The sequence below is a fragment of the Crocuta crocuta genome, unplaced genomic scaffold (genome assembly GCF_008692635.1).
Source record: "Crocuta crocuta isolate KB4526 unplaced genomic scaffold, BGI_CrCroc_1.0 scaffold190, whole genome shotgun sequence".
NCBI classification, from domain to species: Eukaryota; Metazoa; Chordata; class Mammalia; order Carnivora; family Hyaenidae; genus Crocuta; species Crocuta crocuta.
In genome coordinates, this window is record NW_027527955.1 from 11,481,581 (window position 1) to 11,508,266 (window position 26,686).

At 35.7% G+C, this 26,686-nt stretch overlaps 1 protein-coding gene across 8 annotated transcripts in view; it reads right to left on the reverse strand.

Annotated features, from left to right (window-relative positions):
- FNDC3A (fibronectin type III domain containing 3A) overlaps window positions 1-26,686 on the reverse strand; it is a 146,776-nt gene that overhangs the window by 61,728 nt on the left and 58,362 nt on the right. Inside the window, exon 1 of one of the 8 annotated variants that reach the window (XM_077752621.1) lies at window positions 1,852-1,943. The exons of the other annotated variants lie outside the window; for them this stretch is intronic. Coding sequence (XP_077608747.1) covers window positions 1,852-1,858 — 7 coding nt within the window. The 5' untranslated portion in view covers window positions 1,859-1,943. Of the gene's footprint in view, window positions 1-1,851; window positions 1,944-26,686 lie in introns of those variants that run through there. 8 annotated transcript variants of the gene reach the window in all.

Genomic DNA, 26,686 nt, shown 5'->3' on the forward strand with positions numbered 1-26,686 from the left:
GAAATTAATATTTTTTGAGCTTCTACTTAATGTGCCAGGGCCTGTGGTTCCTTTCACATGTCAAATTTAATTTTTTTAACGTTTATTCATTTTTTTGAGAAAGAGAGAGAGACAAAGCACAAGTGGGGGTGGGGGGGGCACAGAGAGATGGGTACTAGAATCTGAAGCAGGCTCCAGGTTCTGAGCTGTCAGTAGAGCCCCACACAGGGCTTGAACCCATGAATAGCGAGATCATGACCTGAGCCAAAGTCAGACACTTAACAGACTGAGCCACCCAAGGCGCCCCTGTCAAATTAATTCTTAAATCAAGTCATCAGAATAAGTCTTTGTTGTTGTTTCTTAGCCCCCAGAGTAAAAAATAAGTTATTGCTGATTACATTTAAAATTGCAAAACTATATAGCTGCTTTGGGTTGCCTTTCTTTTACTAAAAATATTAATATATAAATATTACAAAGTTACAGTTCAAACCACATACTTTGAAGACTGCTTTATACTTTATACTTATGTTTTAGTAGTACAATACTCAACTTTATTCTTTAATTATGTTTAAGTATGATACTGAAAACACAACGAAACAGCGCAAACCTAAAATAAACCAGCAGTAAATACCTTACTTGTTGCAGTCCAGGAATAATGATTAACTCATTTCCCTGTGAAATAATCATTTCACTCTAGCAAGTAAATTATCTTATCCTGAGGCAGAAATGTTAAATGGTTAATTTTTTTAAAAGACAATTCATGGATACCATATTTAGTATCTAAAACACTGGTGTGAAATAACATTCAACACTGAACACATAAAATCCCATATATAAACACAGTAAATACAATTTAGAACCACAATATTTACTGCACCACTTCAGTTGCTATTCCTGTCTACAGCAGCAAAACCCTAAAACCTTGAATGCTTACTGATGCAAATGTTCGTTTACCACTTCAGTTTCAACAATACCTTTGAAAGAACTGTTGGAATAAAATATTGAAAGTAGTAAAAGATTAACTACAAACCCTGATTAAATGCAGTGAGGGGTAGTCTGTTCCAATAAAGAAGCCAAATCTGTTACAGATTGTACCATTAAACGCACATCTGGTATAAGACAAGCTATCTGAACAACTGTACATACACCTAGCAGCTCCTTAATAATCTGTACAACATAAGCAAAATCTACCCCAAGTCATAGAGCTATTAATCGTTTTTAAGGGCATATTACCTATTCCAAAACCTTGCAGAAGAGGAAACAATTCTCTCTACCAATTGTCTTAAGAAATCTGAGAAGCCCCTCACCTCCATTCCTTAAAAAGTGCCAATCACACTTGTGGGGATGAGCACTGAGTGTTATGTGGAAACTAATTTGACAATAAACTATTAAAAAAAAAAAGTGCCATCAATGATTTAATAAAGGTGATATTTCATCTACTGTAAGTTTAATTCTTTATTTTTTTTATTAGCATACATTCACATTTAAAGGGTTTTAAAAAAATTTTTGATGAAACTGCAAATTTTAATTTAAATTCTTAAAATGCAACGGGCTGCTGACGTGCTACACGTTCTCTTTACAAGCAAGCTTTCACAATGGCTTCCAAATAATCGCATGCCAATATTCAGATTTTAGTGGTAAAAAGAAAACCTAGTGAAATAAAGGCGCTAAAAAATAATGTACTGTGTAATACAAAATCAGCCCATCTCCAAATAGAGTCTAATCTTTTTATAACTACATGGCCAATTTAAAATATTTTACTGCGATACACTTGGCATCTATTGAAAAAAACACACGGCATGACTTTAGATTAATACAATACTTTCTAGGTTTTAAAATAGAAGAAGAATGTTCAAAAACAGTAAATCTTACCACTCATTTTGTTTTTACAGTAGCAGCAGAGAACAAGAAAATCCAACAAGGAAACAGCGTAGTACACGTTAACAGCTTTAATTGGAGAACGGTTCTGCCTTTTTTTTTTTTTTTTTTTTTGCAGAGCAGAGAGAGGAAAAGATCCTTTGACCGAGTCACGTGATACCCATCACGTGATGTGCAGTGACCCGCGGAAAGGGAAGGAGAAAAAAAAAACCGCAAACATTCCTGCTGCCAGCGTTTGGGATATAGTAAATGATTAAACGGTTTCTACTGCTGCCGCCTCGACTTTGACGGTCTTTCAGACTCCCTTCTGAACTAACTCAAAAGCTCATTAAAATACACCTACAGAAATAACATATTTGATGTAAAACAGTATTCTTTGTTTTCATTTATTTTCTATAACATTACAGGCATTATCTTGAATTGTTTTTATTATTCAGACTGCTACCTCTACTTAGAAAGGTTAAGATACATATAACATTTATTAATTTAGAAGATTCGCTCTGAAACATCCTTCTGTAACTTGATCCACTCTCTATGCTCAACACTTAAGTGTTAAAGAATGCTCACATCACACAATTGTCTACAGAATACAGGCTTGATCAAAGTGTTCCTCAAATGTAGGATTCGTGTTTCAAGCTGGCATTTGCCTCTCAAGTTAATAAAGATGATCACTTTAAGTGTTGGTTTCACTTCTTTTCTGATTTAGTTTTGTTGTTTGTATGTTTAAGATTTAACCTGGATATTAATAGATACTTGGTGGGTGATATTCTCACTCATGTTCATGAAATCTTAAGACAGGCCATGGTTCAGGCTCAGAACACAATAACTAAGCTCCTACAGAGACCAAAGATGTTGTTACAAGAGAGGAGAAGAAGACTGTACAAACTTTTGGAGGTCCTGTCATTACTTCATGGTATTATGTAAGCTAAGGAAATTTATTCATAGTTAATATTAATGTGTAAGTAATGATAATCATTGTGATTTGTTTACAAGTTGCAGAGCAGAAAGAAAATATATTTTGATAACAAAAGATTTAAGTTTTAATAAAAGCTTCAGTATTTTTTAGCAAGGCAATTTTTGTTCTTCAAGTCTTTTTCCTTCTGTAAAAAGGTTAAAATTATCAACCTCGTAGCATTGTTGTGAGATTCAATTTAGGTGTATTTAAAGTACTGAGTACACTGGTTGGCACTACTCAATAAATGATAGCTATTATTATAAATAAAAGTATGATTACTACATGTTTTCAGAAATAATTATATATTGCAGAGTATGTGCCAGGCACCACTCAGAGTGTTTTACATGTGTTAACTCAATTCTCACAATAACTGATATAGGCACCATTTATAGGTATGGAATCTGAAGTAGATGCAGTTAAGTATCTTGCCAAGGGCACACAATGAAGCAAAGCCAGGGTTATCTAATAATAAGGGTATATTAAAAAAATTATGTACACCACATTCAAAGCCTCCTTTCCTAAGAAGGTGGAAAAGAATTAGCAAGGGATAACTTGGAGTAATAGGTTTCAATAAATACATGCCAGTCACTCCAGAGGAGGTAAGACACTAAAGAACCATCCTCAAAAGTGGCAAAGAGTAATTGTTAATTTCAAAGTTCCTATTAAAAGGCAAGACTGCCTTGAAGAACAAGGCCTGAGAGTAGTGTCCTGGTCTCAAGAGAATCAGCTTGTAAATCAGCCTCTCAGCAAATCTAACCATGCCTCTGATTTTCAGTCCTTAAACAAAAGGCAAGACTCTGCAGCCCACTTTCTCATTTTGCTCATGTTCTCACACAGCTGTTTCCACCTGACTTTTTTAAATTGATAATCTTCTCAACTCTTTCCACTGTGTTCACTAGAGCCTTTCCCCCTATTATAAATAAATTTCCCTATATTCTCAATCTTTTCACAGAACACCTATTAATGTGTTTCCTTGAAATGAAACCTGGCTCCACCAGGATAGCTTTTTCAGCAGCCCTTGGGAGTAGAGGCTTCCCATTCTCTCCTGAGGCATTCTCCAGATAATCCGAGGCTGCTTCCCATTACCACTGTTGTTCCAGTTTCATGCTTGTTTCTTTTTCCTTGAGATCATGTCATATAAATATATGACATGAAGTTCTACCCCTTCTCATTGCTGTTCTCATTTTTATTCATTTATTTATTTATTTTGAGCAGCAGGTAAAAGTTTATTAGGGTATAAGATGAGAACGTAAGACTAGTATGAAAGCTCTCTTTACAGAGAGGGGGCATTTGAAGGTGAATACCCTCAACTATAGGCAAGGACCTTTGTTTTATAAGGTTCTGGGCATCCCCTCTTTTCTCCCCCCCTGTTCCTTCTCAGGTTCTACCCTTATGGGCTTGATAGCTCTAGGTGCTGGGCTGTCCGTTCCTGATTGGCTCATTTCCACTGTATGAGGGGTGATCTGTGGTCATGTCATGTCCTATGGGTCGTATGTTTTATGGTCTACTACTTATTTTTAGTTAGGTCTTTTGTCAGATTTCCTGAGGGAAACCTAAGGGGGTATAGGTGGTGTCTGTTACATTCTTTTCTTTTCTTTTTTTTTTTAAATAGTTTATTGTCAAGTTGGTTTCCATATAATACACAGTGCTCATCCCCACAAGTGCCCTCCTCCATGCCCATCATGCTGTTCTCATTTATTGAGAACTTTGGCAGCACGCTGTTCAGTTTTCTCCCCCGTCTATCCCACTCTAGCCCATCAGTACAATGACTTTAATGTCTAAAAAACTTAGCTTCAAATTTTCTTGCATTCTGTTTTTAGTAACCTATCTTCAAAGACACATCCTGGAACTTATCACTTAAAATTCCACTGTCTCATCTTTAAAATCCCAAACTTTCATGTTTCAGTATCTGGCCACCACATCTATCTTTCATCTCTCCAGTTTTCTCTTTCTTCTACAATATTTGTTCTTTCTCATAATAATTTTCCCTTTCTTCCTGATTGAACACTACCTTCATTGCCTGATTTCCTTTCCCATCCATGTCTTCCTTTTACATCCCCTCCCCCCAAATCTCTAATTTTAATGAGATAATTAACTTCCTTTCTCTTAGATCTGAACTACAGAAATCAAATGGCATTCAGGCTGTCATGTTTATAAATTTAGTTATCTCCAACCTTAACTCAGCCATCAGCATTGCTCAGGAATCCTTTTAGGAACTCATCTCTGGTAAATAGTCTATCCTGTTTTCTAGAGTGATTATCAGAGATCTCCACCACCCTTTAAGGACGTTCCCAACCTCATCTCAACCATGTATGTCAGCACGAAATTGAACTATTTCAATGTTATTTATAAACTTTTCTCACCTCTTTCTTCTATTTTCAGCAGAATCACTGTCCCTTCACCAGGTCAAAGCTACTGCTCCACTTCATTTTTTTTTTTTAAATAAAAAAAAATTTTAAATGTTTGTTTATTTTTGAGAGAAAGACAGACAGAGAGAGAACATGAGTGGGTTAGAGGAAGAGAGAGGGAGATACAGAATCCAAAGCAGGTTCCAGGCTCTAAGCTCTCAGCACAGAGCCCCATGTGGGGCTTTAAACTCACGAACCAGGAGATTATGACCTGAGCCGAAGTTGGAAGCTTAATCGGCTGAGCCACTCAGGTGCTCCATCCACTTCTACTCTTGATCTAACTTCCACTTCATCCTCCACTAGCTCTTTGCTGTACTGGTTATTTCTGTCCCGTTCAGTATTTTCAACTGTCTTCATTATTTTCAATCCTTCTATAGCTCTCCATCCTCATTATCCTCACAGCTGCCATAAAGTTTTAATGCCGAGGATGAGTGACATGGTCCATACTTTCAAATACTTTACAGTTATAATAAGGACAATGCAAGACACACATATTTTATATTTCCTAAAAACCTTTTTAATTCAAGAATGTGCATCAAACAATTTTCCTAGAGGAATAAACAGGAATGCATCATGCAGTGATGAGCTTATTCTTCATTTTCCCTTTCTTAGCTGATTATGTGACAATTCCAATAAACTTAAAATGCACCTGCTTTTTATTTTCACAACACTCTCAAACATTTTGCAGAGGGTTCTCTTAAATCAATAGCATGACATGTCACAGCAATTGCTTAGACTTTTTATAATGTTTTAACACATTAACTATTAGCATTCTTGAACTACTAATTTTCAGGTAGATTTGTCAATACAAGATGTGGTGACACTTGGGTGACTTTGTTTATATGTATGTATTGGGTACCAGGCACCGGTCTAAGTGCTTTACAGATATTAACTCATTTAATCTGAAAAATATCCATCTGATGTGGAATAACTATTATTTTCATTTTATAAGTAAGGAAACTAAGATACAAAGAGATTAAGTAGCTTGCAAGATCTCAGATCTAGTAAGCTGTTAACAGAATTAGGTGGTCTAGCTTTGAAACTTATGTTCTTCACCATTACATTATACTATCGCTCCTGTTTAGGACATAACAAACATTACAAATTACAAAATGAATGAGAAAATTGCAGCATAATTTTACCAAGATTCACTTGAAGATAAATTACAAATAGAAAAGCACCAAACATTTGGATGGAAGACCTGGCATAACGCACCCCAAATATTTGCTAGTTACACAGAATGAAAACAAAGCAAAATGTACCTAAATGTATCTCACTGGAACTGTTGTGAAGAAAGACTCTAAAAGTTTCTAGTAAGTGGGGGATGTCTCATATGGAAAACTGAATTACTTAATAGCCAAGCCTGTTCCAGAAACAATTTAAGGAGATTTAAGAGATATATAAACAAAAACAAAAGCTAAAAAAACTCCTCAAAGTAATAAAACAAACCCCAAAACAAAACAGCTGACAAACTGAAGGAAAGGGAAAATTAGGATAGAAAAAATAATATAAATAGGGAGTGAAGCTGGTCTTATGCCTTTTCTAGAGATGGGCCATAAAACCTTTCTGGTCTGTATGAACTGAAATATGATTAAAATTAAGACACCAAGACCGCATTGTCAAGATAGTTTATGCAGATAAAGCATGTCTTATGCTGCCATAGAGCACAGTAGTGATTTGGCTTGAAAAAACTAAAGCAGGTATAACCCCATGCTGACTTCTGTCATATATAAAATTCAGTAATGCATCAATAAATGTTTAACTTTAAGCAACGTACCCTCAAAAACAGTTGCAAAATAAACAGCTAAGATAGCAAGACAGCTGAATCAGCAGATGCACAGAAAGGGATTGCTAGTTATAAAGCAAATTAAAGTGGACTTTTATTAAAAAAATTTTTTTAAATGTTTTATTTATTTTTGAGAGAGAGAGATCGTGAATGGGAGAAGGGCAGAGAGAGGGAGAGAGGGAGAGAGGAGAGAGGAGGGAGGGAGGGAGAGAGAGAGAGAGAGAGAGAGNGACACGGAATCAGAAGGAGGTTCCAGGCTCTGAGCTATCAGCACAGAGCCCAGTGCAGGGCTCAAACCCATGAGAGATCATGACCTGAGCTGAAGTTGGATGCCTAAACGACTGAGCCACCCAGGTGCTGCGTAAGTGGACTTTTATTTTATAATTTTTTTCGGCCAATAAAGAACCAAGATCAGGTGCTTATTAAGGCCGCTTTTAGATTGTAATATGTCTGGGTCACTGCATGTTAGAAAACTTAAGAGGCAGACTGATTCAACTCAGTGGTTTCAAATTATTAAGACATGAATTGAAGAGTGGGGATCTGAAATACATCTCATTCTACTCTACAAATATATATCTAATCCTTCAAAAGACTGATTCTGACCATGACAGTGATTCTGATTCTTGTGGCAGTATTAAGGTACAGGTTCTCAATGAACATCTAAATAACATGTGTTAAGCTCATGCAGCTTAGATTATAACTGATGCATGTCCATGCAGTCTAGGCAACTAGGAAAGGTCAATGATATCTACAACTAATCAAGGAGTTAGAAGGAGTCTCTTGCTGGAGAGTCACCGATGGTGACATATGTAAATAATCTCAGGAGGATAAGGGGGACAAAGAATTAGAACCTATAACTTTGTTCTTGGGCACAAGTCAAACTTTCTTTTAAATCTCTCTCATTTGCTTGTCTGTATTTTTCCTCTTTCCCCTTTTAGGGGCCTTAGTCACCTTGCATATCTGGCCACATAGTAGCATTTTCTTTCTCTATAATTTCCCTCTTTATTTATATTGAACTAAGGTATCAATTTAATAAAAGTTTTACTTTACACGGTTCATGCCAATAGAAAGCAAATGTGAAGATCATGTGAAAACCATGTTTTCATGGTTTTGGATTAAGTGGGGTTGAGGGAAGCTGGATGAAGTTAGGAGGCTAGATCTGAGCCAGAGACTGGTCAAGAGAACAGAGATATCTATAGCGATATCTGTGTTCTAATACAGTATTTCCCAAGTAGTTTGATTTATGTGTCAGTAAAATTTTGAAACAAATTTTAGGGACTTATTAAGGTAAGTAGCTTTTTAAAATTTTTATATTTTAGGGTGCCTGGGTGGCTCAATGGGTTAAGTGTCCAACTTCAGCTCAGGTCATGATCTTTCCATTCCCGAGTTCGAGTCTGGCATTGGGCTCTGTGCTGACAGCTCAGAGCCTGGAGCTTGTTTCAGATTCTGTGTCTCCCTCGCTCTGTGCCCCACCTCACTTGCACTCTTGTCTCTCTCAAAAATAAATATTAAAAAAACAAAATTTTAATTTTCATATTTGAGAGAGAGAGAATGAGCAAGGGAAAGGGTAAGAGGGAGAGAATCTTAAGCAAGCTCCACGCTCAGCACACAGCCCCACATGGGGCTCAATCTCACTACATGACCTGAGCCAAAATTAAGAGTTGGATGCCTAACTGACCACTCCACCTAGGTGCCCCAGTAATCAGCTTTTTATTAAGCCAAATTATGGCCTTAAAAGGAAACAGGGAGGAAATTAAGAAAAGAAGAAAGTCCATTCTATATTACCACATCATTCATAAAGAAAGAATATTTTAACCTCAAAACTGAAGGGATTTAACTTCAATAAATTTGGCTTACTGAAAAACCACTATATTATCCTTATTTTTCCCATTTCTTAAACTGGTGAAATTTCCCCAAATCTACGGACAAGGATTTGGGAGTAACTCTTAATAGTAAGAGAGATAAGGATTTGTTTTTGAGACTAGCTAAGTTCTGGTGATGCAAGAGGGAGAAAACAGTAGAGGTAGGATAATCATATTATCATCATCCAGTTGAGGGCACTTCTGAAAGTGAAAGAGGGGCCTAACAATCATTAGAATTACATAATTCTTTATTGATTGACAAACTGCTTTTTATTACATTGAAGGGCATGAAAAGCTATAATAAGTGTTAAAAAATATAATGTTTTATTAAAACATATATACAAGTACATTAAAGAATATTTTACAGACTTCTTTATATTAACTATCTAGATACTGAAATAGTGTTAGAACAATTATTCTTAGTACATATCCATGTATTTTAGTAAATCTGTTAGCTATTATGTGTCTCTAATTCCATATCCCTGGTCTTTAACTGAAAATGTTCTTTTTTCAGTATAGTCCATTTTTAATTTTTTCATAAAACTGCCTGCAACTATTCTATTTTCTGGTTAATAACTTTGAAAATATTGACACCTTTAATTGACTCTTTTCTGTAATATTTTAAGACTACAATATTTATATTCAGGGAATACTCTTGATTCTTAGGTGCCATCTAGTATGATCGGAGCAAATTCTGCTAAATAGAGGATATTCATAATTCTATTTTTTTCTATTGAAATGTGTAAATATCTCAGTCCAATTATTTTCACTGGTACCACAACTACCTCCAAATTTTAACAAACAAAACTCACTGAATTGTCTCCATTTATGATTCTTATAAATATTTAACCAAATTAAAAAAATTTTTTTAGCTCACTGTTGAAGGATTTATTGCAAAATAAAAAAAAAAGCACTGCAAATAATAAGTAGTTATAGATTTATACAATAAATGACAAAACTATTCAGACTTTTTTCCATATATTCTGTGGCAGGGATGTTTACACTTTATTTCCTGCATGTACTTTATATTCATCTAACCTATATGCTTCCCAATGGTCACCTCATGATGCCAAGTGGCCAGTAGGGGCAGCAGCATCACATACTTCTTCAGCAGCCACCACTACTAGGAGACTGGAAGGAGTTATCTGACCCTAGCCACCTAGATCTAAGACTATTTTGATTTACTTCTAAGTACCTTCACTGCTGTCCTTGACTTGCTTCTGGTAAAGGTTAGAAAAAGAGAAACAATTTAGTCTAGTTGCCTTTAAGATTTAATCATAGGTTAAAGTGAAAACAACAGATGGATATACTGCTTACTAGAGGTCATGGCTGAAGCTGGAAATACAAAATGGTAGATGACCAGATGCATTACAGCTTATTTTTTTAAGTTTGTTTTTTATTTATTTTGAGAGAGAGAGAGGGAGGGAGAGAAAAGGGGTGGGGGAGAGAGAGAGAAGCGGCCGGGCAGAGAGAGAGGGAGAGAGAACCCCAAGCAGGCTCCATGCTGCCAGCACAGAACCCCATGTGGGGCTTGAACTTATGAAACTGTGAGATTATGATGTGAGCAGAAACCAGAAGTCAGATGCTTAACTGACTGAGCCGCCCAGGCACCCTGCACTACAGCTTATTTTAATGAAACACTGAATTATACTCTGTTAAACAATGAAAAGTCTGGAACAAATGTTGAATTGATTGGACACCAAGATGAGTTATGTATAAACTGGGACTGTCCTAGACAAATTGGGACCAAATAAAATCACCCTACTAATAGTAGATGCTTATCTGATAAGTCTACAAAATACTTGGCAACATTTATTCACTTGAGGCAGGCAATTAGCATAGGCATTGAGTCCAGGAATTTAATAAGTTGGTGATTATAATTTGGGAACAGGGTAATGCTGAGAGTTACAGAAGAAAGAGAAAAGATTAAGGCCATTATTCACTGCTTAGATGTTCAAGGGCTTTTTCCTTGAAAATATATTATTCTTTTTTAAGATTAGATAGACTACTTAAATTAGGGGCCTAAGTATGATCCAGAATTATGGGTAATTTCATGTATCTGTGTACAGCTAATTAAAAATTTGTATAATTAGATTTGCTAATAGGCATTTAGATTTACCAGTGATAAGCACACTAAGTAGAAAAACGTTTAGTTGGCACTAAATTGAATTGTATATAGATAAAAAATTTGAAGTAGGAGGTGTGTTTATCAAGCACCTGTTTCCAAAGAAGTTATTTTTAATGTTCTTGTTTAGAAAGCTACAAAGGCTGTGATATTAATGTTCATGGATACAGCAGGTTGTGAACACTACTATTTTTAGTATCAGTCTAATGTGAACAATGATGAATCATTCTTTGTTACTCTAGTAGGAAATAGTGCTTGGGATTTTACTGCAGCACATTAGATTATCTCTCAGTAACTGCACACCCACATGCTGACATCACATTGGCAGTGATATGCATCAATGACGCAAATGCTGTCAGGATCAAACATTAAGGCCACAGAGGTTGAAAAAAAAACTGCCCACATGACAGGGCAGACCAGTCATCCAACATGCACAGACTACACTAAATCACTACTGCTAATGTTAAAAAGGATTGTGATATTCTTTTTACATAATAGCTTAACTTTTTAATTTTAATTATAGATTTCCCACATAATCCACTTTATATATTTATCTTTAAATTTCCTTACAACTTCTGTGATTTAAGGTCTAGATCTTTTAAAACATGTCATAAGGTTCTACCAACCACATGTGTTATCTGGAAAATTGCTTCTGTAGCCACACTTTAGACAGATCGTTTGCAGAATATACCATCACTTATTAAGCTTTTTATATAAAATGCTGTGCCTGACAAATAACATTTACATTTAGATTTGAAGCAATACATTCCATGGCCTCACAATTCATAGCTACCTTTTCCACTATCATCATCTTCTTTGGGCTTTCGCTATTTTTAGTTTTACTGACATAAAAATATTGATTTCTTTTAAAAGTTACAGATGGATTGGAGAAGATGGTTTATTATGAGTAACTATATAGAAGGTTTCAAAATATCTTCTCCCTGAATTAACCCTTAGAATTAGAGATCTCCTCTTCCCTAACAGGAAAAGAACCTATCACTGGAGGCTTGCCACAGAATGTTCACATTCACCTGTAGGCTCTTCTGAGAAGAAATTAGGTCTCTACACTTAAAACATTAACACTCCTTTTCCTCAAAGACTATCACTTCCCAGGAGAACTGGAAAGCTGAAGAGAGATGAGAGCTGAAGGTAAGTTTAATAATCTTTTGTTCTATCATCATTCATCTGACATAATCAGACTAACTTGAAAACATGCCAATGATCCTTTCCCATATTCTTGGACATTTGCTTTCATGTTGTTTCCTATGAGAAATTGTTTAAAAAAAAAAAGAGGAAAAGTAAGGGCTCTCCTTCATTCTAAGGTTGGTTTGTTTCTTTTTAAAAAGTATTAATCATATGAAAGAAATATTTGGAAGACATAAAATTACTGACACATCTGTGTTTCTGGTTCTTTTTGAAGAGTAATCTTTAAATCTACATTTTTTCACAGTAGGAACCAAATGCTATTTCACAATTGAAAACATTGCTATACTTTTCCACTACATATCAACTTTCATCAGGAGAAGACTGGACTATAAGGTCTTAATTTTCCCGTCATGATTTATGTATTTTGATCATTTGCTGTTGGCCACTATTATATCCTACTCATTCCATCCTTCTCACGGCAAGTCCCTACCAGCTAACGTGATTTTAAATGGCAGAAAGGAGATTAAAAACTCAACTGCATTGATGGCTTGCTAAAGATAAAGACTGAAGAGAGGAAAAACTCCCACAAAAGGAAAGACAGAAACAAAGACTTCATATCCCTTTCATTCTCTTCAAATTCAAACATTACAAGACTGGGAAATAGAGTAGATCATTTATGATGAAATTAAGCTGAGAAAGGGAGGAGACGTGGCTTTTCCCAGGCTCTTTGCTTGTGACCATAAAACATTTTGGAAACATTTAGATTGCAGGTTTGGGACCTTCCTTTTCAACCCTGTCTCCCAAACATACAGTCTGTCTCCCAAAGCAACCATTCTTCACTTCTTATAAATCTTTTCATAGATATTCTATGCATGTAAAAGCAATTGTATGCATATTCTTTTATAAATACAAATGACAGTATACCATACACACTGTTTTGTACCAATAATACAGCTTAGAGATCTTTCCATATGGTACATGTAGGGCTAATTCACTTCTTAATAGCTGCACAGTATTTCACTGTTACAATGTACCATAATTTAACTATTCCCCTATTGATAGACATTCAAGTTATTTTCAACCTTTTACTATTACAAACAATGCTGCAATGAACATCTCTGTATGAACATCATTTCATAAATGTGTTAGTATATCTGTAAGATAAATTATTAGAAGTGGAATTGCTTCAAAGAAATTTACATTTTTAACATTACCAAATATCAGTTTATACTAATATATTTCTCATTAACACACCCTGCCCAGTAGTTACCATACTTTTTGATATTTGCCAATCTGAAAGGTGAAAACAGCATCCCAACCTAGTTTATTTTGCATTTTTTTATGAGTAAGGTTGAATATCCATATTAAACTTTTAAGAAAGAACTGTTTATTTTTCCTTTTCTGTGATCTGTCTGTTCCTACTCCTTGCCTATTTCTCTACTGGATTTTCAAGGGCTCCTTATACATTTAAGAAGTTAGCTCTTTGTGTTAAGCTGCAAATATTTCTATTTCTTTGTCTTTTAACTTTCTTTATGTTGTTTCCCTCCTCTCCCAAGAAGGTGGGTTAGGGTGGCATTGGGGATGAGTATCCAAACATAAAAAGTTGAAAGCTGAAGCTTAGAGTTTGCTCAAAGACAGTGTTTCTGACATGTGATTCTACAAAATCTGGTTTCATAAGGTACTTCTTTTTTTTTTTAATTTAAAATTTTGTTTATGTTTTAATGTTTATTTATTTTTGAGAGGAGAGAGCAAGAGTGAGCAGGGGAGGGGTAGTGAGAGAGAGTCCCAAACAAGCTCCGTGCCATCAGCACAGAGCCCAACGCAGGGTTCAATCCCAGGATGAGGGAGATCATATGACCTGAGCCAAAATCAAGAGTTGGATGCTTAACTTACTGAGCCATCCAGGTGCCCTTATTTATTTATTTTTTTTAGAGAGAGAAAGCACAAATGGGGGAGGGAGGCACTGGGGGGGGGGGGGGGGAGGGAGAGGGAGAGAGAGAGAGATAGAGAGAATCTCAAGCAGGCTCCATGCTCCGTGTGGAGTGGGACATAGGACTCAGTCCCATGATCCCAAGATCATGACCTGAGCCAAAATCAAGTCAGAAGCACAACTGACTGAGCCACCCAGGCACCTCCATAAGGTACTTCTAAAAAAGGATTCCACTGAAAAGAGTTTAGAAGATGCTACAAACAACAAACACTTTTTGAAAATTCATGATGAATGGCCTGTTAAAGGTGTTGGTAAGGCAACAAAAAATGGCAAACAAATTTTATTTTTTAAAACAACTCAAATGCATTGGCTTTTTTTTTTTAATCTCCTATAATACTTAGTAACAATCTTACAGTACCTCTTATAATGCTCTTACCTTAAAGGGAATAGATAAAAGAGACCTGTATATTTCTTTATATGTTATTATTCTTCTTTTACCCATCCCTTAAATGTTTCATGTCTCTCATGCCTCCAATTTCAATCTCCTTTTCTTCTTACTTTTCAAAAAAAATTTTTTAGTGTTTATTTTTGAGAAAGAGAGAGACACAGAATGCAAGTGGGGAAGAAGGGGAGAGAGAGAGACTCACAGAATCCGAAGCAGGTTCCAGGCTCTGAGCTGTCAGCACAGAGCAGGACACAGGGCTCAAACTCATGAACCGTGAGATCATGATCTGAGCCAAAGTTGAACACTTAACCAACTGAGCCACCCAGGCACCCCCACTTTGCATACTTTTCTTGAAGAACACATTCAAACTCATGGCTTCAAATTACACACTGACCATTCACAATTTCCACTGTGATGGTTAATTTTATGTGTCAACTGGACTGAACTAAGGGATGCCCAGATAGCTCGTAAAATATCATTTCTGGGTGTGTCTATAAGGGTGCTTCCAAGACAGATTAGCATCAGTTGGTGAACCGAGAAAAGCAGATGGCCCTCCCCAGTGTGGGTGGGCAGCATCCAATCTACTGAAGGCCTGAAAAGAACAAGAAAGTGGAGAAAGGGCAAATTCACTCTCTCTGCTGCCCTTGAACACCAGTAATCCTGGTTCTCAGCACTACCATCAACCCACTGATTCTTAGGCCTTTGGATTTGGATTGAATTTTATCACCAACTTTTCTGGTTCTTCAGCTAGCAGAAGGCAGCCCATGAAACTTCTTGGCCTTTAAAACCATGTAAACTAATTGCTAAAATAACTCTCTTCTGATATATATCTATGTATATCCTATTGGTTCTATTTTTCTGGACAATCCTGAATAGTACACACTCCAAGCCTCTCTTATGAGCAATATCTATAAAACCAAAAGGTATTTTGAGCCTAACATGCTCATCGTTTCCATCTTTATACCCAAACCAATCCTTTTGTTCTTCTCTATTATTTAGCATAGTAAAAGGTGTTCTCCTCCTTTATCTTTCTGCTCTACTCACTGTGAAAATTATAAATCAGCCTAGTCTCTTTTCACCCTGCACACTGAGTCCCCTATAACTCATCATTATTACTATTCTTTTGGTTATTTCCCTGCTAATTTAAAAAATTTTTTAATGTTTTATTTATTTCTGAGAGAGAGAGACAGTGTGAGCAGGGGAGGGTCAGAGAGAGAGGGAGACACAGAATCTGAAACAGGCTCCAGGCTCTGAGTTAGCTGTGAGCACAGAGCCTGACCCACAAACCGTGAGATTGTGACCTGAGCCAAAGTGCCCTGGTTATTTCCCTGTTTAAAACCTTCAGTGGATCCCCATTCCCTTCAGGATAAAATCCAAAATTTTTGGAGTGACCTATGAAGGTATTTGTGACATAGCCCATGTTTCCATTTTTAGCCTCCTTTTCAGATACCTCTCCATGTTCAATGTTCTTCAATCTATCTCTTTAATTATATTTTTTTCAGGCTCCTCTAATGTCTGTGCAGTATGCCTTTGCACAGGTAATTCCTTCTGCCTCTAAGATATTTATTTTTTTCCTTATGGCTAAACTTCTATTTCTTTGAGCATCAACTTTTCCTGGAAGCACTCAACAGCTATCCCAAGCTGTGTTATATTCCTTCTCTGGCCTCCCACAGATATTTGGGCACACCTAACTCCACGATAATACATATTCTACTCTGCTTTTAACTGTGAATTAGTTGCCTGTTTCCCCTGCGAGGCAGGGTCTAGGTTTCTCAAATGTCTATCAAGAATTGAGCTTTCTTTCAGGACAGCACAAGAGATTTATGGCAAATTCTCTTTCCAAGAAAAGAGCATGTCTTTAGTTTTCTGTTTTGTGTCCTGGCAAGGGCATGGGAGACTGAGTACAAAAGGGTAAGGAATTCCAACATATTAAGATTTTAAAAAGTGTTACAACATTGAAGTGATGCTCTTTTATTTTAATGATATAGGGATTTTCCAAAAATGGTGAAAGATTATATGATAACATAAAGCACAAGGGGATGTTAAAGACAGAGAACTTTGTTGATCTACAGAGAATAATAACAGGATTTGATTAAAATCTCTAAAAATGAATCAACACTTCCAAATAACGTTAGTGCATAGGTTTTGGGATGAGAATTCTATGTTTAAATTATGACTCTGGCAAAGAGTTACTTAACCACTGGAGTTTTAGAGCAATTAATACACACCTGCAAGAAAATTGTTTACCACCACAATTACTATGTTACTGTATGGCTCCTATGGTTACTGGTGACATTTCTATATGTGCCTTAATATAAGACCATAGTCACAGGGCATAAGCCATACTTCAGTAGAGAGAGGAAGGGTTTAAGAAAGGAAACTGTGTTGGTTGCTATTATAGAGGAAATGAGAATTGTGAGATGAGTCCTAGATTAGTTGGAAGAAGAGAACGATATTTTCCTCTTTCTATTTCTACCTAAGTAGTAAAAAAATACATTCAACATGTTGTCACATAACAAAAGGACCAGGAAAGATCTTTTTTGTTTCCTGGGACAATCTCTACAGATGGTATACAGTAAGTGAATCAGATTATGTAAATTCATGGTAATCTCTATAATTTTATATAAATGTTCTCTGAACAACCTAGCCTTGCCTTATCCCACCTATACTTTGGGGGAAAAAATAGAAAGGCTTATACCTGAGTTAGAATGTTTAATTAACACTTTTTTGAGTCCAAAATTGTGATTGTAGTTACTATAAGGTTAAACTAAGGTAAATCTCTGTATTTGTAATTCAGCTGCCCTTCTCACCAGATCTTTCTACTGAAGCTAACTTAAAGAGTCTGGTTTTTATTTAATAAGAAAGGTAATTTTTCTAAGGCATTCTTTCATAAGGTTAGGAAAATGTCTGAAGAACACAAAGTAAGTCTGCAGTAATACTGGTTTCTTTCTGTAGTACCTCTTCACTGAATGGTTTAGCTAACAAGAGAGGATCCAAACAAATATATCTTCTTCCATAAATATAGTCTGGCTTATACTGATACTTTTTTGGAGTCAGACAAAATCCTCAACATCTTAAGTTTTTTTTTGCCGTGGGTTTCTTATATGTACTCTTGAGTGTCAGAATTCTTTAAATCAGTTCTATATTATTGTCAGACTATGTACTTAATAATCTTAATATGTCCCATTTTTTAGTTTTCACTAGTTAAAAGATCAACTTACTTGTACCAAAACACATTATATGGTTCACGGTTTTCCTTAATGAGCCTTACAGGGCCTCAGCTTTAAAGAAAATAATCTATAAAGTTTGAAAATGAAAGTTGGACTAAACAATTTAAAAGGGGCTAAGACATCATTTCTATTATTTAAGCAATTAATATTATAATCAATATTATAATTGATAACCAAAATGATCAAATTATATGGAAAACATAAAGAAGAAAGAAACTCCTGTAATCCTACCATATAGGGACAGGCACTGGAAGTAAATGTGCTCAAAATTTTTTTGAGTCATATATATTCATTAAAAGTAATATTTTTCTTAATTATGAAAGAAAGGTAATTCTGTTCATATCCTTAATGTTCTTCAAGGTTCAAGTCCTAATTAAATAAAACCACTAATTAATAATAATTTTTAATGTTCTACTTGAAGAGGTGAAAAGTAAAGAATGGGACTCATCTTTGAGTGTCCTAACCCCAAGACGGGTTTGGATGCTCCTACCGTAGGCTTCCATAGCACCCTTCCTGTTTTCACTCATAGCACTTCTCTCATAATAATGAACTCCTTAACTGTCTGTCTTCCCTAGGAGGCTATAAACTTCGCAATGGGCAGGGATAATATCTATTTTATATATCACTATCTCTTTGGTTTTGCAACAGTGACTATACATAGTAAGTTCATCATTTGCTAAATAAAAAAATGAATTTAAAAAAACCCTCCAGGCTACACTTCAATCTAGACTAAGTAATTTATCAACTCAACTTTCTAAATAATAACAGTACATATTACCAGGATTAATGTTTATAATGATTCTGAATTGTTTTCTGTATATTCTGTTTACCAAGTTTAAATATAAGTGTTTATTTTGTAAACATTTTCAGTAAAACGACTTGGAAAAGGGCTTTCTGCTTTTTCGTTAATCAGAAAAGTATTTTACAAGAATACTCTGTGCTAGGTTAAAGTTTAAAGCATACACTTTTACGCCTATAGTTATTAAATCTAATAACATCATCTTCAGCAAAAATATCTTAAAGCCAACTGATGAAGATTTCTTGCCCAAAAGATGAGAAGGTATTGTGTGTGCACGTTCCTGTGTGATTTTTCTAAGAAGCAGTAATATGAACAAAGGTATGAAGGGGGTACTGGCAAGAAATATGTAGAGATTAGGGTACCTACTAATCTTCCAATATTTGGAGTAGAAGATTTCTGTAAGTAACGCTGGAAAGAAAGATTGGAACCAGGGATGGAATGCCTAGAAGATTAGGCTAAGGGTTCCATACCATACAAAGTGGGAGAAGTCCAGGTTTTTGGGTTTTTAGTATAGTAATAATAAAAAAAAGTAGTGTTTTCAGAAGGCCAATCTCTGGTGTTGTAGAAATAAACAAGCAAAAGTGACACAGATTTTTCTGTAAATAAATTTAGGTCCTAATCAATGTGGGACTAATGTTCTTACAAGGCCATAAAATTACTCACGTGTAATACATGCCTAAATGGATTTTTGTGGTAAGTTTTAATCAAATCTGGTTAGAAAAGTATAGCTCTCTAATGTGGCTATTTGTGGAAATTCCCCCAATTTATATATCTAGTTAGGCAGATTTGATCAAATCACATTATCTCTATCTCATTTAAGAGGTAACTGCTTCATATAGATATAAGCTCTTAATTTATCTGCAAGTGAACTGTCCAGAAGGATATTCCAAGTCCAGAATTCACTGACTGCTCTCTCAACTTTATGAATGGTAGTATTGTTCTGCTATAAAGAGTCACCAATAAAAACTGATATGGCCTAAAATGTAGTTAAAATACCGTGCACATGCAATGACAAGAAACGTGGAATGACCTCTTACTATTAATTACTATAAAATACATTTGAATGTATCAAACATTTAAAAATATCTAATGTAACTTAATCCTTTGTATATATCTATGTACATTTATTTGACAAACATATCTGACATGGCTTCCTCTGGGCCAAGATCATTGACTACTAAGCTCAAAATTCCAATTTTGTTGGTGGACAAAGAATAAGAATAGAGAGAAAATTCCAAAGGGACAGAGGAAAAGTTGCTGAGGAAAGGGAAATAAATATTTTTTTGGGTAAAAAGAAAGAAGGGAGGTGGAAGCTTCTTTTTTACGTACTTGTTTTATTTACTTAAAATGCTATTTTTATTTTTTTACTAAAATTTTTTTTAAAACATTTATTTTTTGAGAGAGAGACAGACAGACATTGTGAACAGGGGAGTGGCAGAGAGAGAGGGAGTCACAGAATGTGAAGCAGGCTCCAAGCTCTGAGCTGTCAGCACAGAGCCCAACATGGGGCTTGAACTCATGAACCACGAGATCACAATCTGAGCCGAAGTCAGGAGCTTAACCAACAGAGCCGCCCAGAATAAAATGCTATTTTTAATAGGAAGTAATTTACAAGATTCAAAAATGAAAAATGTAAAAAAGTATACCTTCATTCTATCCTTGTTCCCCATTTCATGCACCACCACCACCCCATAAGTAAACCCTATAATTACCTTTAGAGGATCTTTCAAGATTTATTATTATTATTTTTTGTACTATGTGGCATTTATTCATTACTTTCCAAAACTGTTTTCAATAAGCTATGATCACTGAGAATATGAGAAGTGATCTGTATAATCTCCAGGGTATGGCTTTAAAGAAAGATGGTGTGTCTTAAATCTCTTTTTCTCTTCCCCTTTTGCATTTAATCTGGGGCATAGACATGGTGGTGAGCCGGTCTGGTTTATGCAGATGAGCACAATATCCTAGGGATAAAGGACCAAGACAGAAGTAACTTGGATCCCTGTAGCACCTTTGGGGCAGACAACTCCATACGAGCACTAATTGCCTACCTTTGAATTATAATTCAGAAGAGAAAAAAAAGTTTGTATTATTTCTCTTAGTTTTCAATTGCTATATAACATTTGCACAAACTTAGTGGTTTTAAAAACATCCACTTATTAGTTCACAGTTCTGTACTTCAGAAGTCTGGGCACAGTATGAGTAGGTTCTCTGCCAAAGGTACACAAGGTGAAAATCAAAGTGTTGGTTAGGGTGTTTTCCCATATGGAGATTGTGGCAGAATTCAGATTCTTATGGTTGTAGGACCAAGACCCTCATTTCATTGCTGGCTGTTGGCTTTCTGGAAGCCACTCATAGCTAGAGGCCACCAACATTCCTTGCTACATGGTCCTTTCCTGAATCTCTTACTTCTGGAAGAACCTAGTCCCTTTTTAAAGGTTCACCTAATTAGTTGAGGTTCAACCCAGATCATCTCTCTTTTCTTAAGTCAACTGTGCTGTATAACATAACCTAATTATGGAAGTAAAATTCATCATATTCACGGTCCCAGGTGTGTACAATAGGGGGCAATGACCTTGAGGGCTATCTTAGAATTCTGTCTACCTAATCATTTAAATTCTGGTTTCATATATCTTACACACTTTTTTTTTTTTTTGGTAAAATGAAAGTAAGCTTTTAAAATTTATTTTTGAAATTTGTGGTTAAAACATAGATAAAATTAACCATTTTAACTTTTCAAGTGTACAACTTAAGGCATTAAGACAACTGTTGTACAAAAAAAAAAAGACTGTTGTACAATAATTACCACCATAAAAAAAATTACTACCATCCATCTCCAGAACCTTTGTTATATTTATTTTTTTTTCATTTTTTTTTAATGTGTTATTTACTTCTAGGAGAGAGAGAGAGAGAGAGAGCATGAGCAGGGGAGGGTCAGAGAGAAAGGGAGTGACAGACTCTGGCTCTGAGCTGGCAGTCAGCACAGAGCCCGACGCGGGGCTCGAACCCACGAACCGCGAGATCATGACCCAAGCAAAAGTTGGATGCTTAACCGACTAAGCCACCCAGGCGCCCCACCTTTGTTATATTTAAAACTGAAACTCTGTACCCATTAAACAGTAAGTCTTTATTTCCCCTTGGACCCCCTAGCAATCACCATTCTACTTTCAGCCTCTATGAATCTGACTACTCTAAGAGGAATCTCAGAGTATTTGTCCTTTTGTGACTGGCTTATTTTACTTATATGCTACATAGTTTTGAACTCATATCTTAATATACATCAAAAAAGGTTGAGGAGGGGGCGCCCAGTTGGCTCAGATGGCTGAGAGTCCTACTTCGGCTCAGGTCATGATCTTGTGGCTCATGAGTTTGAGCCCCACATCAGGCTCACTGCTGTCAGTGCAGAGCCCACTTCAGATCCTCTGTCCCTCCTTTTCTGTTCCTCTCCCACTCATATTCTTTCTCTTTCAAAAATAAATAAAACAAAACAAAAAAAGATTGAGGAGGAGTTGCCAGGGAGCTAGGAGAAAAACCAGAAGACTACGTGAACAGACACGTAGCAAAAGTCAAGAGAATAGTGTTCCAAAAGGGGAATAAATAACACATGGTGTCAAATCCTGCTGGAGAGGTTAAGTATGATGAGAACCAAGACCAGTCATATTAGTTATAGAGAAGTTACTGGTAACCTTCACAAAAGTGAAACACAGTAATTCTCTAGCAGTAGTAGTATTATACAATCACCATGGCTACTACCCATTGTTGATTATTTTCCCATGCTATGAGAATTCTGAGTCAAGCTGAGATGTACAAAGCTAAAATAAAATCAATATAGCCCAAATAGAATCCCTTTGGATTCTATTCTATTCAAGTCATTTCATGATGAAATGGGATTTTAAAAAACTATTTCAGGGGAAAACATAGGTAGTACAAAAAAAATAATAGATAACCTACATTTTGCACGTAATTATCTACTGAGATCATTTATTCAATTAACAAATACTTACTGAGTGCCTACACAGTGCCAGGAATAGACTTCATCATAACTGCACATTTGCTCAATTGTTTCAAATATAAAAGGCTAAAAATGTTCAGCAAAGACAGTATGTTTATTGGGCTAATCTTAACCTAAGCAAACAAGTAATGATGCTAATTTTAATCAAGGCCAATGGAAATTTAATCCTAATAAATATCCAGTCATTATAATCCAGGGAGAAGCAAATATCTGAGAAATGAGAAACAGCAAGATTTCTTCTACAGAAAGTATATTATTTATTGTTTTCTATTACCTAGAATGTAACTACTTTGAAAATTTATTTCTTAATGTTTTATTTATTTCTGAGAGATAGAGAGACAGAGAGAGAGAGAGAGAGAGACAGCGTGAGCAGGGGAGGGTCAGAGAGAGAGGGAGATACAGAATCTGAAGCAGGCTCCAGGCTCTGAGCTAGCTGTCAGCCCAGAGCCTGATGTGGGGCTCGAACCCATGAATCGTGAAATCATGACAGCCGAAGTCGGATGCTTAATCAACTGAGTCACCCAGGCGCCCTGAATATAATTACTTTAAAAGAAAAATAATTGGCCACACAGTCATTTAGTTTTAAAAACCAAGCAACCTCTCCCTCATTAAAGTATGCTACCATTTTCTTTAACTTAAACATACTTATTTTACAACCATTAGTATTATATATATTCAAAAGACAGCTTTAAAAATCAAACTAAACAGACACTGTTCTACTTATGTAGTTCTTAAGAGTTTAAAATCTGCTTAAAGATTTTAGTTCTTCTTCTATTTCTTACTCTATTTAAAGCATCCAAATTCATTTTTCATTCTTGCCTTTAAAACTGTCTAATCTTTCCATACTCTCCATTATAAGTCAATCCATTTTCTTATCTTCTTAATTTCCCACATTTTTTTTTTTAATATTTTTATTTATTCCTAGGAGAGAGAGAGAGACAGCATGAGCAGGGGAGGGTCAGAGAGAGAGGGAGACACACTGTGAAATAGGCTCCAGGCTCTGAGCTGGCAGTCAGCACAGAGTCCGACGCGGGGCTCGAACCCACGAACCGCGAGATCATGACCCAAGCGAAAGTCGGACGCTTAACCGATTAAGCCACCCAGGCGCCCCTTAATTTCCCACCTTATAAACTACCTTTAATAAGTGGCTTCTTTCCTAAAAGTGAAAACGGAGTCACTTGAAGGGGAAAGAGAACTGCACCAAAAACAAACATTCTATATTCATATTTGTCTATTTAATAAAATATCATTTTGTGAGTTCAGTTCAGAGAAGCCATAGATCCCAAAAGGCTCATTTTAGTCAGTAACCAATATAAAAAGTATCAGAATGCAACAGGTTTATAAATACCGAGAAACTAATACAAGCTATTGCACATATCTGTATTTCTGGGTCTTAATTTCCCTTTGCCATTACTCATTAAAATTTTTTAATCAATATTTTTGTCACTTATTTTAAGAGAACTCATTAAATTGGTTTAGACTTTCTACTTCCAGAAGAATAACTCTTAACAGTGATATTTTATTCATTAAGAACATAAAGAATTGAGGACATCTGAATCTGCCTGTATTTTTCTTTTTGGCATAAATGTTGCAATTTTCTCTGCACTAAGTCATATATAATATGGTTTCTCTCAGAAAGTAGCACTTAATAGCTTTTAGGGACAACCTGGGACTATTACACAATGTACTCAGGATGAGTCATAGTCATTCACTTAACCTAAAATGGGCTGGATTTATGAATGGATGATCTGTTATGATTCATTCTTGTAAACAAGACTCATTAATGTTTCAAAACTAGTATTTTAAGCCTCTCTACTAGAACTGATGCTTTTATCTTGGGCGAGGAATTATAAAGGGTAAAGTCTTGAATGTAAATGTGATTTTCTATCAGTATGAAAAATAGCTGCCTATGCTTTATTTTCTAAAGATGGTTAGGATTTTCTAAGTAATATAAAAGGATCTAACTTTTCCATGGTTTAGTTTGTTCAATTGTAAAATAATGCCTACTCATATAGGAATAAGAATCTACTACATATGGCTTCTACTTGAGTTATTTATAGTTTCTGTAGAACCTAAAGACTTTGGTTAAATTCAGTCAGATTTGTAGTGATAGAAAGTCAGTAGGCCAAAGATAATCAGTGGTCTTACAAAACAAAACAAAACCACTCACAGAATATCAATCCCCCTATTATTAAAATATATTTAAGATATAGCATAAGACACTGGCACAGTTACACATACCTAAAAACTTGAGCTGTGGAAACTTACTAAATCAAATTTGTACTTGCCCATCCTTATTTCATATATGTACAAAATAATGACCAGAATTTAAGTAATCTACCCAAAGCTACAGAATTCTAAAATTTTAGACCCATGAAGAGCCTTAAAGGGTATCAACTCCAACCATCCACTCAAAAGAAATTAAACTTCCTCTCTAACAGCACCATCATGTGAAAAGCCAGCATATGCATTACGATCTATAAAGATGGCTGGGAACTGATCACTCCTGAGGCTTTCTGACAGTTCTGTTTATTACAAAGTTCTTTCTCATACTGAGCTAAATATGTTTTTCTAGAACTTGTGCTCATTGGTCCTACAACCTAGGCTGACTTACTCTCAGACCTGTACCTTTAGCAATGAACCATTAATTTATTCACATACCTTATTATTTCTTTGAAATTCTGTTTGAATTTAGGAATAAAAGTTACAGATACAGTGTTTCATGCTGCTAGTTATAGTAACTGTACCATGATATATAAAACAACAGTCATTTAACTTCTAATCAATTTCAGAGGTACTTTTAATATCAAACCCCTGACATATCTAACAAGAGTCAAGGGGGCTGAGATATAGTGTGTATACATGTCTTTGGGATTCCAGGATATCAAGGCAAATCAACTAGGAGTCCCACTTGCATGAAAACTCCATCTTCCTCTTCCCTCCTGACAAAGACATCCTGAGAGAAAAGGGCTTTGATTAGATCTGATGGGCATAAGGGATTCTGACAAGAACACAGAGAAGACGATGACCAAGAACTCCAACTTTTGGAGGGCAGAGAACTCACTCTTAGGTAACTGAATTGGGATTAATGGGATAAAGGGCTTATAAATATTTAATAAAATGCTGTATTTATCAAGGACCTCATAAGTCATCTGGTTCAGTTCAGGAGAACTTGATTAAAAAAAAAATGCTCTGCAAAGGAGATCACAAATATGAAAGAGCAGGCGAACTATGAGGAAGACAGACATTTGGTTATACTCACCATGATCCCATATAACACAGAGAGAAGAACAAAGTGGTACCTACTGGTTGGGACAAACCTCTTAACTTCAAAAACCCCTCTAATAGCAGGAAGAGTCAGGATGAGGGGCATGAGGAGACAAGGTGAGAAGAGAAAAGCAGTGATGAACAGCAGCAACAGTGAAGAGCAGAAGAAAAGGGAACAAAAGTATCAATAATAACTGCCCCAAGAGCAACAGAGTTAGTCATTTCTTGAATGAGGTGACAGTAGAAGAAACAAGAGCCAAATAATCCTCTACTGGGGTTTTCCATGTAGAATGGAAAGCAACATTAGCAGCAACAATGGTGAGAAAACATCAGTAACTGCTGAGAAGTTACACACAGTCACTTGGAAGAAAAAAGGAAAACAGCAGGACTAGAGGTGGAGCTTGATGGCATACTAACTCTAAGGGGTAAAGGGGTTCAGAATCAACACATTCTGAGATTGTTATGTCACTGGCTTCCCAAAGAAAGCTGATATATGAGAAAGCAAAGGTTAATACCTCTCAACAAACTAGAATTCACCTTGACACTTTGTCTACACATTGGAATCAAATAAGAAGAAGATAAGCAGAAATCCAGGATGGTCAAATGATCATCATCCCAGCATTCTTTGGTTCACTATTTACATATTTAAGTTAACATGTCCTTATTACTTTACAATCTTAACCGGTGCTCATTTTGAAGACTCTGATACACTAAAATACCCCCAAGTATAAAAGTATATTTTTGCAAGGTAGTACTTAGCAAGGCAAACAAGTATACCAATATACTTAAAAATATTTTAGCAGTTAATTTCAATAAATACTGACAGCATGCCTACTAAGTTAAAGGCATTATTTTAGCACAGAA